This window comes from Nyctereutes procyonoides, unplaced genomic scaffold (assembly GCF_905146905.1).
Source record: "Nyctereutes procyonoides isolate TBG_1078 unplaced genomic scaffold, NYPRO_anot_genome, whole genome shotgun sequence".
In the NCBI taxonomy this organism is placed as follows: domain Eukaryota; kingdom Metazoa; phylum Chordata; class Mammalia; order Carnivora; family Canidae; genus Nyctereutes; species Nyctereutes procyonoides.
Window position 1 is genome coordinate 32,584,529 of NW_026575120.1, and position 18,583 is coordinate 32,603,111.

General features: G+C 39.0%; 1 protein-coding gene across 2 annotated transcripts in view; it reads left to right on the forward strand.

Moving 5' to 3' along the window:
• IFT56 (intraflagellar transport 56) overlaps positions 1-4,812 on the forward strand; it is a 51,033-nt gene extending 46,221 nt beyond the window's left edge. For both annotated transcript variants that reach the window (XM_055335513.1, XM_055335515.1), the window contains 2 exons: positions 309-442; positions 2,496-4,812. In XM_055335513.1, the coding sequence (XP_055191488.1) occupies positions 309-442; positions 2,496-2,607 (246 nt within the window). In that variant the 3' untranslated portion in view covers positions 2,608-4,812. The remainder of the gene's footprint in view (positions 1-308; positions 443-2,495) is intronic.
• The last annotated feature ends 13,771 nt before the right edge of the window (positions 4,813-18,583 follow it).

Here is an 18,583-nt window from a genome sequence, read left to right on the forward strand (position 1 = left end):
ATTATACTATAATTAGAAGAAATGACAAATGTGATTACAGCATAACTTGACTTATATGTAAAAAAAAATGTTTTTTTTTGTCAAAACTGAATGAAGGTGCTGATATAAATTGAATCGTGTACTTAAATTGTGCTTTTCCTTCTTTTTGTTTTAATAAGAAATTGAAATTTATCTAGTCTGCTACTGAAAATGTTATCACCAACCATACATTCTTTTATACAGTCCTGTTTCATGGTATCTTTACATTTAGTTTCATTTGGTGCAATCTTTTGGATACGAGTATCATCACAATACTTTCTTTTAATCAGATGGGCCAGTTCTATTATTCAGCCAAAGCTTTTGATGTCTTAGAGAGGCTGGATCCCAACCCTGAATATTGGGAAGGCAAGAGGGGTGCCTGTGTGGGCATTTTCCAGATGATCTTAGCTGGAAGAGAACCCAAGTAAGTAATCACACAAGAGACACTACCTCTATTCTTTTGCTGGTTTGTGAGGGAAAAGAATTGTTTTCTTAGATGCCATATTCTGAAAACCCAAAACTATAGTGATGAATAAAAGATTAAGGTGTTTCATGTCTCTATCTGACTTTTCTCCTCCAGAAATTTTTATGTCGTAAAATCAGGTCATCCCAAATCATATGTACTGGGGACATTGAGTATACTATACTATACTATACTATACTATACTATACTATACTATACTATACTATATACTATAGCTTTCATATGTAAGAGCAAGATCTGTATTTGGCTCCAAATGAATCGTCATTTTTATAAACAAAGTCTTTTTCAGTCTCTTGTACTCCTTCTTTGCCTATTGTTTTTTTTCATGTCTTTTAGTTTAGGCTTCAAAGAATTAGGAATGGAGTGGGTATGGTTGATAATTGTAATTCTTTTTTTTTTTTCTTTTGCCTTCTCATATTCCAGGAAGTACTAAGACGGTAGATTTACATAAAATTAAGTAACATACAGCTCCACTTGTAACAAAACTGAAAATACTTAAAACTAAATTCAGTTTTCTAAAAATAACCTTGTGGAATGTATTTATTAGTATACAAATAGGACATGTGATTATTTTTTAAAAGTAAATAATCTATCAAAAATTACTTCCTGCCTTGTGTCTACTTCCAATCCTAAACACAAGTTTAAAGAATTTTAGGTGAAAGAAGATGCTTGAGGGAAAAAAGAAATAGAAAATATGAGTGAACTCTTAGGGAAGAGGATCAGTGGGCAGTCACCTATACATTTGATAAGGCAATAGGAAAGTTTTATTTATTTATTTATTTATTTATTTATTTATTTATTTATTTATTTAAAGTTTTTTTTTTTTAAGATTTATTTACTTATTTATGATAGAGAGAGAGAGAGAGAGAGGCAGAGACACAGGCAGGGGGAGAAGCAGGCTCCATGCTGGGAGCCCGACGCGGGACTCGATCCCGGGACTCCAGGATCGCGCCCTGGGCCAAAGGCAGGCGCCAAATCGCCGAGCCACCCAGGGATCCCCAATAGGAAAGTTTTAGTATGCATTACTTAAAACATGAGTTTTAATTTTAATTAATTTTAAATTACTTAAAACATAAATACTGGGAGTGGGGTACCTGGTTGCCTCCATCAATTAAGCATCCAATTCTTATCAGCTCAAGGTGTGGATCTCAGGATCATGAGTTCAAGCCCCACATTGGGAGCCTACTTAAACAAACAAACAAACAAACAGAAAACATAACTACTGGGTTTTTGCTAAATCTTGGCCCTGAACTTTCCTGTCTTCTATATGTATTAGTATATTAATTTTCTTGAAGAAGTCATTTGTTCCTCTGGCTTTGTAAAACATTTTTTTTTTAGATTTTATTTATTTATTCATGAGAGACAGACAGAGAGAGAGAGAGAGAGGCAGAGACACAGGCAGAGGGAGAAGCAGGCTCCATGCAGGGAGCCCAACACGGGACATGATCCCGGGTCCCCAGGATCAGGCCCTGGGCTGAAGGTGGCACTAAATCGCTGAGCCACCCAGGCTGCCCTGGCTTTGTAAAATTTAACAAATATGGCATTGACTCTCAGTTTATGGTGATTACCACCTTAAAGAAAGAAGAACTTGGATTCAGAGAAGCAACTTGTTAGTACAGAGCTAGAATTTGAACCCAACTCTTTGAACCTAGCTCCTTGATATACCCTTTTTCTATGGGGTCAAAAGAATAGGCGTAGAAATAGAAATACTAATGTCATATTAGGACAGAAAGATTAACAGATGTATATAGATAGTATAAGTAAACAAGGGAAATTTGGGTTGGTTAGAAGGATTTCATAGAATTTCCATTTTACTATACCACTGTAAAAATAGAAGGCTTGAAAGTTCATAACTATTTGTGAATACACAGTAAAATAATCTGTTACCAAAGATGCCCTACTGGAAGTATGTGAAGAACAAGTACAAATTTATTTTACCTGTTAATTTACATGGTTTATTGAAACGCTTTGTCCTTTCAAATATTTTCCTCAGAGAGACCCTTCGAGAAGTGCTCCATTTACTGAGAAGCACAGGTAACACCCAAGTGGAGTACATCATCCGGATCATGAAGAAATGGGCCAAAGAAAACAGAGTGCCTATCTAAAATAGCTCCAGAGTCCTAGGGAACCAGTCACCACTTTGATGTGAAATTGGAAATCATTTTCCTCTAGTTTAATGTAAGATGCAGGGCTCTGTTCTTTGACATTTCCTTCCTTGCCCTTCAAGCATCAAGATCAGTGACTGACTTGCTTAGAACTAGCTTCCTGGCTGAACTAAGCACCATAGTCCATGCTATGGTCCCCATATGATCCAACTAGCAATAAGACTTTGGACTTGTCTGGTGCCTTTCTTCCAAAAGTACTCAGAGAACTCTTATATAATTTACTGACTTTAAGGAGAATGGCATCATTTTTTTTTTAAATATTGGGATTCCATGATACTTTCCCCTCGCAATAACAAATGCCTTTAATGCTCAAGAGGCACCATCATTCTACAGTCTTCATCTTGCCCATGTGTACATTATCCCATTTTACTAGAAAATTCCATAAAGAATTTTGTAATGCATTTCTGAATCTTGGGAGAGCAGAGGTCATAAATAGTGATATGATTCTAAGAGTGGCAGGAAGATCCCTTATCAAACTCATTAATGGCTAATGAACTTCAGGGATTACTCTTTCAGTAATTCTGATGATAAATAACATGGTACACTGAAGCAACAGGAGTATTGCAGTTTTTCAGAAGGTGAGTACCATAGAAAAAAATCCATGTGGTACATCTACAAATGTTCAAGAAATAGTATACCGATTGCATTAGTCACTCCTCCAGTATATTTTAGGGAACAAAACAGGCTAGGCGTTGTTTTTTCATATATCTTGTTCAATAGACATCAATTTTGAAAGTAGGGCTGCAAAGATCAAACATATGCAGTGTAGCTGTTAATTAATGTAATGATAAAGCATGGATTGTGCGGAGTCCTTTGAGGAATCTCCTAATGGCTGGACTCTGTCCTAAGTCATATTCCAGCCCCATGTTTCTGAGCTCTTGCAACACAAACCTATTATACAACTGAGCAGTTTTAGACTGGCAACTGATGTTCAGAAAATAGACGTACCTGTTTTTCTGTACCAGATTACCTTTGTTTCTATACCATGCATTTTGTTTCTATTAGTGTAAGGTCTGCAGCATTACAGGTGTAGAAAGTGCAGAGCCGTCCCCTTCCAGCATGCAAACTGAAAGAAAGTCCTAATTCCTTGGAGCACTCCAGACAGCTTAGAGAATTCACATCTGCACTGCCTGGGCTGATACACCTATGCCCCCAGTGTGCCCCCAGCCACACTGTGGCTGAAGAAGTTATGCAGAACGGAGCCGGAAACACGGCAGGGGAGCAGCCTAGGAGAGAAGATGAGGTTCTGCAGGGAGCCTTTGCCTTCTGGATGGTTGTGAGGGGTTCTTTAATTCCTGTCTTTTATCTTAGACCCAGATCTAACCCATTCAGAGCACGGGTCAAAACAAACTGGCCTGAATAACTGAATTTTAGAAAACAAAATCGTATCATTTTTCATATGCCAAAGCTGCTTTGTCATTACATTTTCCTACTTTTTCAGTAGTTGGTTCTCAGCATCTAGGGTACTAGATGGATAAGAGCTGGACAGAGCATGCTTTAAATTTAGTTATCTTGTGATTTTTACTTGCACTCACGTAAAATATTTGGAAACATAATAGTGGAAAAAGACAGATGGAACTCCTCAGTGGCTTTTGGCAATGAAATTTGTCTTCCAGTTAATTGCTATTATTTTCAAATTTCCTAGACTTAATAAGCTTTTCCATTGATGGTGATTTACTGTTAAATGAGTTTTTGTGGAATTTAACAATCTAGCTTCTCCCTGCCATTGTCCTGTCTTTTGAGAAAAGCAGATACTCCAAAACTAGCAATTCCTGGAATTTTAAGCTAATTTCTAAAAAGTTTTTAATCTATAGTATTGAGCCAAAAAAGCATAGTCTAGTTTAAGAGGGATACCATCCAATTCTGTTAGTAAGGATAGCTACTTTTGAACTATTGGCGGGGTCTCAAGATTGCTTGGCAGTTTTCTTATATGTGATGATACAGGAGAGAAGAGGGTACAGGCTTAGGAATGTAGCGTCATATGTACAGTTCAGAACATCAATGTACTATTAATAGTTGGAAAAAAAATAGTTGGTAGCAAATTTTACTTGCAAATGGAAAATTTTTTAAATTATTTTTGTACTTCAAAAGAATTATTATATTGTACTGCAATATACTCAAATTAAAGTTTATTATTTGGTCTTATGGTATTCTGTTGAGTGCAGTGAATGCAGGTCTTGGGTATGTCATGTGCCTTCCCCCGCCTCTTTTTTTTAAAAAAATTTTTTAAAAATTATTTATTCATGAGAGACACACAGAAAGAGAGAGGCAGACACATAGGCAAAGGGAGAAGCAGCTCCCTATGGGGAGCCCATGTGGGACTCAGTCCTAGGGCCCCAGGATCATGACTTGAGCCAAAGGCAGATGTTCAACCACTGAGTCACCCAGGTGCCCTACCTTCTCCTCTTTCTTGACCCCAGAATGGAGGGGATAAACAAAGTTTGGGGCTCCACAGTTAACTCTTTATGAGAGAGGAAAGTAGATATATTTTTAGAAGCCTGTCCACTAAGGCTGTGGTTCCTGTTTGATCATATTCCGTTTGGCTCTTTGCTGAGTCATAGCTCATTTCAAAAGTGTTAGAGCCAGTACCATACCTTGCACAAGAAAGCTCACAGATACTTGTTCACTGACTAATTAAGCATATCATAGATGGTAGAACAAAAGACTTATGAGACCTGACCTCATATAATTCTGGTTCCCATCTAATTATTGTTTTATTGTGTGCCAAGCATATCCTAGGAGCTAGGGGTGCAAAGATAGATAATGCACAGTCCTGACCCTTAAGGAACTCAGTCCAAAAGGATTATATACAACTAAACACAATACTGTGTTGTTGGCAACAGGAACAAAATGTTGATAGAAAATAAGGCAATGGGTTGAGGTGCCTGGGTGTCTCAGTGGTTGAGCATCTGCCTTTGGCTCAAGTCATGATAAATGTTAAATGTCATGTTAAATGTCAGCTCTTGATTTTGGCTCAGGTCATGATCTCAGGTTCATGGGATCAAGCCCCACTTGGGGCTCCAGGCTCAGTGCAGAGTCTGTCCCTCTCCCTCTACTGTTCACTCTCACTCTCTCTCTAAAATAAATAAATAAAATCTTTTCTAAAAAACTAAAAGAAAAGGGCAGCCCCTGTGGCACAGCAGTTTATCGCCGCCTGCAGCCTAGGGCGTGATCCTGGAGACCCTGGATTGAGTCCCACATCAGGCTCTCTGCATGGTACCTGCTTCTCCCTCTGCCTGTGTCTCTGCCTCTCTCTCTCTCTCTCTCTCTCTCTCTGAGTCTCTATGAATAAATTTTTTAAAAAATTAAAAAAAAATTAAAGGAGGCAATAGGAATGTTTGTATCCCTTATAAATCAACACCTCTTGCCTCATTTGGGAGAAGCAATCAGAATGGATCTGAAAGTCTGCAGCTAGCAAGATGCCCCTTCTTCCATGTGTGCAAGATGTGCAACATACATCTGAGTACATGGAAGCTGAAGGAATGCTTTCCTCCTTTAAGGCTTGGTAAATTTAAAGAGTTGAGAGCAGGTGGCCATTACTAGACCCCAATAGTTATATCTGCTTTTTTTTTTTTTGTATATCTACTTTTTAATGGTAAAAATGAATTAGTAATTTACTAGTAGTTCCTATATGTAGGATTCTGTTAATTTGATTTAGATAAATAGTCATCTCTGCCTCTTCATCCTATAAATACTTCTAAGGTGTGTAGGTATTTTATGATAGTGTTCAAACAGTGTTCTGTCTGTTGAGAGATGCTGTCAGAGAAGCAGCGCTAGAGACCTGATGATGCACCTGTGACCTAGCTTCACTCTGGACTCCAAGAATAAGTGAAGAACAGGGGATCCCTGGTGGCTCAGCGGTTTAGTGCCTGCCTTCAGCCCAGGGTGTGATCCTGGAGTCCCAGGATCGAGTCCCGCATCAGGCTTCCTGCATGGAGCCTGCTTTTCCCTCTGTCTCTGTCTCTGTCTCTCTCTCTTTCTCTCTGTCTCTCTTGAATAAATAAATACAATCTTTAAAAAAAAATAAGTGAAGAACATAAGACAGCACACACTCACCAGATGGGTACAACCAGCTGATGGGTGTATGTTGACTATGTAGTTTATGGTCAAATGTATACTTTTTGTTACATCAAAACCCTTCCTTTAAATACAATCTAGATGCCACATAATTCCACATTGGTGGCTGGAGCAAAGGAAAAGAAAGAAGCAGATACAGCAGGTCCCTACTCAGGCTGCCCCTCTTGGGGCAACACACTTTACAGACCATCGTATGGAGTAAGTACACTGCTCCAAGGACCTAAACTATACATAAACAATGAATACATTTTATGTAATTTTATTCATCATAGTTTTTGTATATTCATTCATCTATTCATGTATTTATTTAGACAGTTACTTATATCCAACTATGTTCTAGAAGAGAATTGAGATAAACTACTAAAATACACATTATAAAATATGAATAGAAGGCATTTAAGAATAAAAGAAGCCAAGAGTAAAGTTCATACACAAAAGTACATACAAGAATTACTAAAGATGGGCCAGAAGTTCACCTTTAAGCTTCCTACCAACCAAAGCAAAGGGTAAAATATAACCAGATAAAAAATTCACAGTCCACCTATATGAATGAACTCTGTAATGAGAAGAAAAAACTGGATTCTCAGTGATCTCTGATTGTTTCTTGGGTTCTAGTTACGTTTACTGCACTATGACTTAGACATAACTACATGCTTCACAAAAATTTCAAAGGAGCCTTATTGCTTCCCTAAACATATACAGGTTTTTCCTACTGTGTACAATTAAATAATTACACTTGTCTTTCTATTCTTAATTTCCCCTATAAACATATAATTATACTCCTTTGCCAGTTTTCTGACCACTGGGTAGTTATTAATATGGTGGAGCTGAGACATGTTATTCAAGTTTTTAAAATTACAAGTGGTTCAGTTGGTAGAGCATACAACTCTTGATCTCAGGGTTGTGTGTTCAAGCTCCACATTGGGTGTGGAGCCTACTTTAAAAAAAAGGCAAATTACAAGTGCATGTTGGGATGAAAATGTGGGTAACAGTGACCTAAAGCATAATTGCCAGGTACTGTAAAAGCAGTGAAGGGGTGGGTTAGTGTAGTTTATACATTTACTAAGGAGATTCAATAAGAAATTTAGGGAAATTTGTTTTCTCTCTTGTCATGTAAGTAGTTACATAATATTCTCAATTTTGCCTCCTGGCCCATAAAGCCTAAAATACGATCTGGGCCCTTTATAGAAAAGATTTGTTGAGCCCCACTCTAGAATATTGCCTTATCAGCCTCAAGTGAAACTTTCTCCAATGGAATATTTAAAAAGACAAATTTTGGGGACATGACTGTGTATGAGTCCACTTGCATAAGATATGTAAAGCTGTCAGATTCATAGAAGCAAAAAATAGAACGGTCGTTACCAGGGACTGGAGAGAAAGGGGAAACAGCAGTGGTTTAATGGGTATAGTTTTAGCCCTCCTGGACGCAGAAGTTCTAGAAATATGTTTCACAACAATGTGAAGATACCTCATTCTACTTAAAATGATTAAGATACTAAGTTTTATGTTATGGGGAGTCTTTTTGACCAAAATAAAAAAAAAGTAAAGGTGTGTAAAAAGATATGCTGTACAAATACCAGTGAGAAGAAAGCTGGGGTGGCTGTCTGAATAAGCAAAGTAAACTTCAGAGTGAAGAGTCCAGAAAGCCACCTGAATCATTCACCTCATCTTTCAAGTATCCATATTGCTCCCAATATCCCTGACTCTGAACAACTGTTCTTGCCAAAAGGCTAATTTATTTTCTTTGGATACTGTAGTTTTTCTTTTTAATCAGCTGCTGCAAGCCAACAGAATTTAATTAACTTACCATTAGTAAATGGCTTTCCTTGCTTGGTTAACAAAGGAACTACTCAGAAATATACTTTGGTTGAAGCCTCATCCTCGTTTATTCTTGTGAAGAAATTCTGCTGTGATGAAATCTCATTTTAAATTTTCTAATTTTTTGACCTTTGTTTTCCTGTGAGTTGGGGTTGTTGTAATGACTGCTTTTCTGGTCACGTGACCTTTATTGCATTCTCTCACCACTGCCACAGTATCATTACATAGCAAGCGTAATGTGTTGCCACCTAATTTGACACAAAACAATTCCCACTCCACTGTGCCTTAAAGGCTCTAATACCACAGGCTGAGGACCCATTACTGGAGTTTCCCTAATTATCAAGTGTGTGGATCCTAAAGATATATTTAAAGAAGGGAAAATGACCATTAGGTGGCTCTGTGGACCATTGGACCCATAGTAAGATGGACTTTGGCCAGGACTATATTTATTACTTGGTGGCTGCACTCCAGCAGTGGACTTGTGGCACATTCTAGAATCCTGTGTATCACAGCCCTGAAAAGACCTGGGTATTCCTTAGTGTCCTGCCATCTGAGTAAATGGCCATAGGTCCTTTGTGAGAAAGGACTGAGGAAATCATGAAATAAATATATAGGGGATCCCTGGGTGGCTCAGCGGTTTAGCGCCTGCCTTTGGTCCAGGGCGCAATCCTGGAGTCCCGGGATCGAGTCCCACATCGGGCTCCCGGCATGGAGCCTGCTTCTCCCTCCTCCTGTGTCTCTGTGTCTCTGTGTGTGTGTATGTGTGTGTCTATCTCTATCATAAATAAATAAATAAATCTAAACAAACAAACAAATAAATAAATAAACTAACTCATACAGTTCTGTGAGTTTTGGCAAATGTATGCAGTCATGTAACAAGGACCAGATAGATGATTTGGTTTTGTACAACAAAGTTATTTTTTATAAAGAATCCCAGGTTTAACTTTATGCTCATTCTCTGTGGTCACAACCACTATTCAGGAATCTGACCTGGGCATCTGTCCAGGATGGCAGAGGAACTAAAAAGGAAAATTTTAGAGGGGTGGGGGGAGCCTGAGTGGCTTAGTTGGTTAAGTGTCTGCTTTTGGCTCAGGTCATGATCCCAGGACCCTGGGACTGAACTCTGCATTGGGCTCTCTGCTCAGCGGAGAGCCTGCTTCTCCCTGTCCCCTCTATTTGTGCTCTCTCTCATTCTCTCTCAAATAAATACAATCTTAAAAAAAGAGAAAATTAGGGTGGCTCAGCGGTTTAGCGCCTGTCTTCGGCCCAGGGCATGATCCTGGAGTCCTGGATCGAGTCCCACGTCAGGCTCCCTGAATGGAGCCTGCTTCTCACTCTGCCTGTGTGTCTGCCTCTCTCTCGCTCTCTGTGTATCTCATGAATAAATAAATACAATCTTTAAAAAAGAGAGAGAGAGAGAAAATTATAGAAAGGGTGATGCAGACACGGTTGCAAACAATCAAAAATCCAATCAATAAAAAAATAAGATCGATAAATGGTATTGGTCTTCTCAGTAGCAACTCTGAAAGCTATAAAACCATGCTGCAGTGCCGTAAGAATTCAGAGGAAATTATTTCCAAGTAGAAATTGTCATTCAAATATGTAGTAGAACAAATATCTTTTCAGACATGTATATAAACATAAAATTATCTCTGGAATTATGTGCCAGACCAAGAATATGGGGGGAAAAAGCTAAGGAAACATGAAGACAGGCATATAAGAAGTGAGAACTCCAGGTTAAGAGCAGGTGAAGAGAATGCCCTGGATAATGACGGGGACGTACTTCAAGGTGCTGTGCAACTTTTTCAGAGAACAAAACCAGGACAGACCAGAGCAGGTCAGAGGCTCCAGGAGAGACTAACTGAAAATTAAATAGAATACCTAGATTATTAACATACTGAGAAGAGAGTTAGGAGATAAGCTCTATAGAAAATGAAGCAAATGGGACATTGATTATTAAAATGTTCAGGGAAGGAAAAGTAATCATCGTGTACTTCATGGTTCAGCTGGAAAAAGCCTTTATAGGCCCTAAAACTATAAGTACTAAATACCAATTCAACCAAAAATTGATCCAGCAGTATTAGGAGGAGAGGGAATGTAAAATGTTCATGTACGGAGGTGTGTGTGAGAAAAAGCTGTCTTCGTATTTTATTGCACAAGGGTAAATGAAAATATAGTGCATGATTTAGTTCTAATAAACAGAGGTGGCCGAGCAAAACCAGAGAATTGCTTAGACAAGCCATATTTGCAGGAAGCACTTTGCCACGTAGCAGAGAAGACATCACTGTGAACAGCTCCACAGCTGCTCATCGGGGAGGTGGAGAAGGGTAAATGCAAGCTCCTGGGTCATAAGCTTAATACCTGCCGGATGGATGGTAGCCTGGGTGGCTCAGCAGTTTAGCATCTGCCTTTGGCTCAGGGCATGATCCTGGGGTTCTGCGACCAAGTCCTGCATCGGGCATCCCACAAGGAGCCTGCTTCTCCCTCTGCCTGTGTGTCTGCCTCTCTCTGTGTGTCTCATGAATAAATAAAATGTTAAAAAAAAAAAAACTACCAGGTGGACACATGGCCCTGGGGTCCCCAGATATACATATTCACCAAAACAGCTGGTCCAGGAAAACACTGCAAACAAACTCAAAGATGAGTAACTCAGACAAATGGACAACACAGTTAATGGTCTATAGAAAATTAACCCAAGAGAAAAAGAAGGAAGTCAAGTGGTAAACAAAAAATATCACCAGAAAGTTGGTGATATGTACATGAAAGCTATAACTAAGTATTTTACTCAAATAGAGAAAATAGTGGTAATTCACTGACATTTCATATTTAAGGTATCATTAAAAGTAATAAATCAAGTAGTATATAAGTGTACTTTACAATTCCAAATTAATGTATAAAAAAGAAAATTCTGGGGTACGTGGTGCCTCAGTGGGTAGAGTGTGCGACTCTTGATCTCAGGGTTGTGAGTTCGAGCTCCATGTTGGGTGTGGCAATTATCTAAAAATAATCTTAAAAAATACGAAATTTCATCATTGGTCATAGTATGGAATTACAATGTCAAAAAGAAATCGAGGATTAAGCATATTATAAAATTATCTTGTTAGGTCAAAAATACAAACCTTCCAAATTATCAGAAGTAACATATCCTAAACAAAGCGAACAGATCAGTTTAAGGGGAGTTTTTAAAGAGGCTTAAAGGAGAAAGCATGACATAAAATAAGGTGCCAGATCTATGCTCAAACATACCTCTCTTTTTTTTAAATTTTTATTTATTTATGATAGTCACAGACAGAGAGAGAGGGGGGCAGAGACACAGGCAGAGGGAGAAGCAGGCTCCGTGCACCGGGAGCCCGATGTGGGATTCGATCCCAGGTCTCCAGGATCACGCCCTGGGCCAAAGGCAGGCGCCAAACTGCTGCGCCACCCAGGGATCCCTCAAACATACCTCTCATGTTGAAAATGTTAATGGACTCCACTCATCTATTGTAAGAAAAAGATTGGCAGATTAGATCACAAAACAAAACCTAACTCTGCTGTTTACACATAAGTTAATAAAAAAAATGGGCAATACTAGAATTGAGCAAATGCAAATGAAAGAGAGCAGGTGTCACAACCACACAGGGTTGAATCCAGGTCAAAAGCATTAAGCAAGTCAAAGAAACACACAAACACACTTTGAATGATAAAAGGTCCATTTCCCAATGAAGATATAACCGTTATGAATATGCAATGAAAGAAATAACATCAAAAAATAGAAATGAGGGACAGCTGGGTGGCTCAGTTGGTTAGGTGTTTGACTCTTGGTTTCAGCTCTGGTCATGATCTCAGTGTCCTGATTTGAGCCCCACATTGGGCTCCTCGCTCAGTAGGGAGTCTGCTCATCCCCCACCCCCACTGTCCTCCCTCCCTCTGCTCACATTTGTGCTCATGCCTATGCATGCACTTGCTCTCTCAAATTTTTTTAAAAGATTTTATGTATTCATGAAAGACACACACACAGAGGGAGAGACACAGGCAGAGGTAGAAACAGGCTCCCTGCAGGGAACCTTATGTGGGACTCAATTCCAGGACCCCGGGATCACACCCTGAGCTGAAGGCAGCCACTCAGCCGCTGAGCCACCCAGGTGTCCCAATAAATAAATCTTTTTTTTTAAATAATAAAATTATTTTTTATTGGTGTTCAGTTTGCCAACATACTGAATAACACCCAGTGCTCATCCCGTCAAGTGCCCCCCTTAGTGCCCACCACTCAGTCACCCCCACCCCCCGCCCTCCTCCCCCCAATAAATAAATCTTTAAACAAACAATAATGATAAGAGCTACAAGGACAGTAGTCCCAACAGTAGAAATGAGAAAATGTAAGTAAAAGCATATAAGTAACTTAAGTATCACAACTAATAAGAATATCTTGTTAACATATCTTATGCCTTGAAAACAGAACAACTCCTTTTCAAGGAATCATAGAACATCAGTAAAGCTGACTATAAATAAGGCCACAAAGCAAATAACATGAATCAGTTGTGTAAGTGCTTACTATGCAACAGTCACCCGTCAAAGCACATCCTATATATTAACTCACTTAATCCCAACAACTTTAAAAAGTATGTATATTATCATTCTCATTTTACAAACGAAGGTTTGAAATGCTGAAGTTATTTGCACCGAAGTCACAGAGTTAGTTAGTAAACAGACCAATGCAAAAAGAGAACCAATGCAGACATTTTAAATCACAATGTCATTGGTAAAAGTTATCCACAAAATTAAGCACCTTGCCACCTAAACATCAAAAAGGAAAAGAAGGGACGCCTGGGTGGCTCAGTGGTTGAGCATCCGCCTTTGGCTTATGTTGTGAGCCCAGGGTCTTGGGATAGAGTCCAGCGTCAGGATCCCTGCAGGGAGCCTACTTCTCCCTCTGCCCATGTCTCTGCCTCTCTCTGTGTGTGTCTCATAAATAAATAAAATCTCTAAAACAAAAAAAAGAAAAAAGAAAAACAATTTAACAACAACAAAAAGCAAATAAAACCCTAAAAAAAAAAAAAACCTCTTAATTTTGGGGTAAAAGAGAGTATCCAAACTGTTCTGAAACTGGATTGGAGATAAAGCTCAAAGGACAGGTGAAGCTCTTGAATCCTTATTATTAATAAACAGAAAAAAATGAGTGACTTAAGCATCTTATCAAGAAGTAGGGGTGCTTGGGTGGCTCAGCTGGTTAAGCATCGGATTCTTGGTTTCAGCTTAGGTCCTGATCTCAGGGTTGTGAGATCCAGCCTCAGGTGGGGTTCCGCACTCAGCACGGAGTCTGCGTGTCTCTCTCTCCATATGCCCTTCCCCTCCGCTGGTGCTCTGTCTCTCTCTCAAAGAAATAGATTAAATGTTTTTTGTTGTTTTTTTTTTTTTTTTTTTTAGAGAAACAACATTGAAGTAAACATAAGGATTCCACAAGAAAAACTGGTAAACTCTGAAATTGATTAATTTCAAACTAGAAAATAGGGTGCCTGGGTGGCTCAGTCAGTTAAGAGTCTGACTTCGGCTCAGGTCATGATCTCAGGGGCCTGGGGTCATGATTATACAAATGGTAGTGTACTAAAGATTGTTCTGCATATTGCGTTTTTCACTTAAGACTAGATTTTAGTAATGAGATTTTTATTTAAAGATTTTATTTATTTATTCATAGACACACACACACACACACACACACAGGCAGAGACACAGGCAGAGGGAGAAGCAGGCTCCACGCAGGGAGCCCGATTTGGGACTCGATCCCCGGTCTCCAGGATCACACCCCAGGCTGCAGGCGGCGCCAAACCGCTGTGCCACCGGGGCTGCCCAAGATTTTAGTAATGAGATTTTTAAAAGGTTACATAGAATTCCATTGTATGGCTTAACTCATACGTGAAATGTATGCCAAAATCACTTAAATATATTAGCTTGGCAAAGATCAAAAAGTTTGATGACATATTGCCAATGGTACTGGGAAATAGAAACCTTCACACATAGCTAGTAGAATACACATTGATACTTACTTTGGATGGCACTTTATCAGATTCAAAATGCACATATTCTTTGATTCAGCAGTTGAGTCAGATTGAGCACATTATATTTGCTGAAGAGTCGTTTCTATTTCCTTTCCCGTGAGCTATCTGTTCATATCTTTCTCCACTTTTCTATTAGGTTATTGTTTCCCTTTGACCGGTAGGAGTTCTTTATAGATTAGTGAAATTCACACTTTGTGAAATATGTTGTGAAATTGTTTCCATTTTGTCTTTTTTAAGATTTTATTTATTCATGAGAGACACACAGAGAGAGAGGCAGAGAGACACAGGCAGAGGGAGAAGCAGGCTCCAGGCAGGGAGCCCAAGGTGGGACTTGATCTGGGGTCTCCAGGATCAGGCCCTGGGCTGAAGGCAGTGCTAAACCGCTGAGCCACCCAGGCTGCCCTGTCATTTGTTTTTGACTAGCTCTGTTCTGTCCTGCAACAATTTGTTTTAAATAGTTTAAATTATCAATTGTACTTGGAAAGGCTTTCCCTAGTGTGAGATTTTTTCAATCTCAGCTGATTTCTTTTAAAGTTTTACTATTTCATCTTTTACATTTGAAACTTCGATTCACTAGAAATCCTTTCGTAAGGTATGAGATACAATTTTCTTCTTGTGCAGATGGCTACCCAGTTGTCTTATACTATTTAATTTATTCTTTCCTCACTGATTTGAATATTATATATTCAACAAAGACAGGAAAATGCACAAATGGAAAAGTGGAAAGTGATTATAAACAGGGAATTTACAGAAGAGGAAACCTAAAGAACTAACAGGTATATGAAGCAATGCTCAACTCCCTTAGTCATCAGAGAAATGCAAATTCGAATAATAATGACTGGCAAAAATTAAACTGTATTTGATGGTGGTGGTAGGGTGGAGGGCTGTAGTGATATAGGAACTCTCATGCAGCCATTCTAGAGAGCAGTCCCTTAATGTGGATCTGTGGCCTAGGACTCTGGTTCTCACCTGAGCATATGTCCCAAAAACATTTTCACACAGATTCAAAGGGCATATGAATGTGTTCACAGTTGCTCTGTGGTGGTGGTGGGGGAAGCAGGAGGTAATTTGAGCGTTCATCATTAAGAGAATACGCAAAACATGCTATTGCGGATTACTAATTAAAAGTTGTAAACTGGGGATCCCTGGGTGGCTCAGCGGTTTGGCGCCTGCCTTTGGCCCAGGGCGCGATCCTGGAGACCGGGGATCGAATCCCACGTCGGGCTCCCGGTGCATGGGGCCTGCTTCTCCCTCTGCCTGTGTCTCTGCCTCTCTCTCTCTCTCTGTATGACTATCGTAAATAAATAAATTAATTAATAAATTAATTAATTAAAAAAAAAGTTGTAAACTGGTGGGGCGCCACGGTGGTTCAATCGGTTGAGTGGTTGACTCCTGATTTCTGCTCAGGTAATGATCTCAGGGTTGTGAGATCAAGCCCGGGGTTGGGGGCTCTGTGTTCAAAAGGCATGAGATTCTCTCCATCTCCCTTTTCCTCCGCCCTCCCCTCTGCTCTCTCTCTCAAATAATTCTTAAAAAAAGTTATAAACTGGTGTATTATAATAGCAATGTGGGCAGATCTTAAAAATATGGTATTGAGTGAAACAAACATAATGAGATATTATAATAATAAATTTACTATTAAAAATAGATGCAGGGCTGCCTGGGTGGCTCAGCCGTGGAGTGTCTGCCTTCAGCTCAGGGTGTGATCCAGGGTCCTGGGATCGAGTTCCCCAGCGGGCTCCCCATGGGGAGCCTGCTTCTCCCTCAGCCTGTGTCTCCGCCTCTCTCTCTGAATAGATAAATAAAATCTTTAAAAAAAATAGATGCATGTAAGACCATATATTTAAAAAGTCACATGTAAACAAAAAATTAAACTTTATAACTTCTGTCATTGGGGTTAAGGAATGATAATAAGGTGAAATTTCAGGGAGAGGGGAGTAGAGAAAGAGATTGATAATGTGCCACAAACCAAGTATGATGAATTCAATCTTCTTTGCTTGAATTGAAAATGAAACAAGACAAAACTCAAGGTTACCAATAATCTCTGTTTTGCCAAGTGCAGGAATCATCTCCTTGTCCTCTTCTTACTAGACTTGGTAGCATTCAACAGATAGTTGACAGCACACTTTCTTGAAAGGCTTTTCTTCTAAGATCATGTTACTCTTCTACTTAAAATTTTCCAATGGCTCTGGTTTCACTGTGCTCTAGCCACTCAGACCTTTCTTCTAACTCACCAAGTTTACTCCCTTCGCAGACTTTGCACTTGCTTTTCTTTCTCTGTTATATTTTTCCTTTGGATCTTCCCAAAAGATTCTGGTCTTGACTCAAATGTGTCTTCCTCTGAGAAGACTAACTAAAGAAGGATTAACATAACATTTCAACTGCAGTCCATTCTACCTTTTTATGTTGATTGCCACTGCTATTGTCAATTAAGGTTTCACCTATTGTTCAACTCCAAAAGGCAACCGTCTTACCATATTCGTTTTGGGGAAGATGGGAAACAAGAATTCGGAGACAATTCTGCTGCTCTGCTGCTAGGACATAACACTAAAAGAGAAGCACTAAACAGTGGGGTCGGTTTGTCCCTTTTCTATAAATATACGTCTCCATAGGTGCAATATTGCCATACCCTGGATTGAACATTAATATTAAATAATGAGATTTGAGAGTTCATAAAATTATCAAAATGCTGTGCTGGAAATGCTGTAGATAGTAATTTTTCACAAAAAAGGTATGAGTAGCTGGATCTCACCGAATATTTTATATATAACAAAACAAAATGCTTGATCTTATAGCATTACAGTTAGATGATATGAATACCTTAGATAATCTATGATTTTACACAAAGATATTCTGACTTTGCATTCAAGGGGAATTTGACTTTGACTTCTTCACAGCTTCCTCAAAGGCCCTTACTACCGAACAAGAGTATTTAGGATTTCCCAAATTCCCAAGAAAATGCGTAGGTAGATGTGCTCTACCCCTAAAGAAATCCCAAAAGCAACAAAATTAATTTTTTCTTACCTATTCAGTCTGTAACTGCTAAGGTGGCTATCCATTTCAAACTAGTGACTGCAACCAGTTAGAAGACTATGAAATTAATTTTAAAGGTCAAAGCAGCCTTTAAGAAAAATTAAACAGGTTATAACAGAATTTAATTTAATTTAATTGAAAGTATCAGGGCACCTCATCAATCCTTATTCAAGGCTAGAATCCAGGAGGAAGAGCTGATATATAAGCAGGTATTTCACTCCAATTCCTGGGTTAATTTGTTGCACAGATTACATTGTACAGTCTAATTTTATTTATTATGACTACTCATGATTTATAAAATTGTGTACAGGGGCATTTTATTTGTTGACAGAAGATCTAGAGTTTTCAATTGAGTTCCAATAAAGAACTTAATGTACATTTTTGGGAAAAGGTGTGTCATCATGTATGGTGTAGGTGTGCACTGTGTGTGTGTGTACTATTTATTAATCAAATTTGTGTAAATTGTTCTCAAAGAAGTTGCTTTATTATTAGAAGAAAAAGAAATAATAAAGTGAAAAATAGGGATCCCTGGGTGGCGCAGCGGTTTGGCGCCTGCCTTTGGCCCAGGGCGCGATCCTGGAGACCCGAGATCAAATCCCACATCGGGCTCCCGGTGCATGGAGCCTGCTTCTCCCTCTGCCTATGTCTCTGCCTCTCTCTCTTTCTCTCTCTGTGACTATCATAAATAAATAAAAATTAAAAAAAAATAAATAAAGTGAAAAATACAGGATCTGTGTTCAGGTTTACTTGCTAGATTTGGAAGTACAGTGGAAACACTGAGGAAAAAAATGTTACTTTAATAATCAGAAAACAGATTTTACATTTTAAAGAAAAAGAGAATGCAATTCCAACAAGAGAAAGATTAGTACCTTCAAAATTAAAGGACATTTGAGGGATCCCTGGGTGGCGCAGCGTTTTGGCGCCTGCCTTTGGCCCAGGGCGCCATCCTGGAG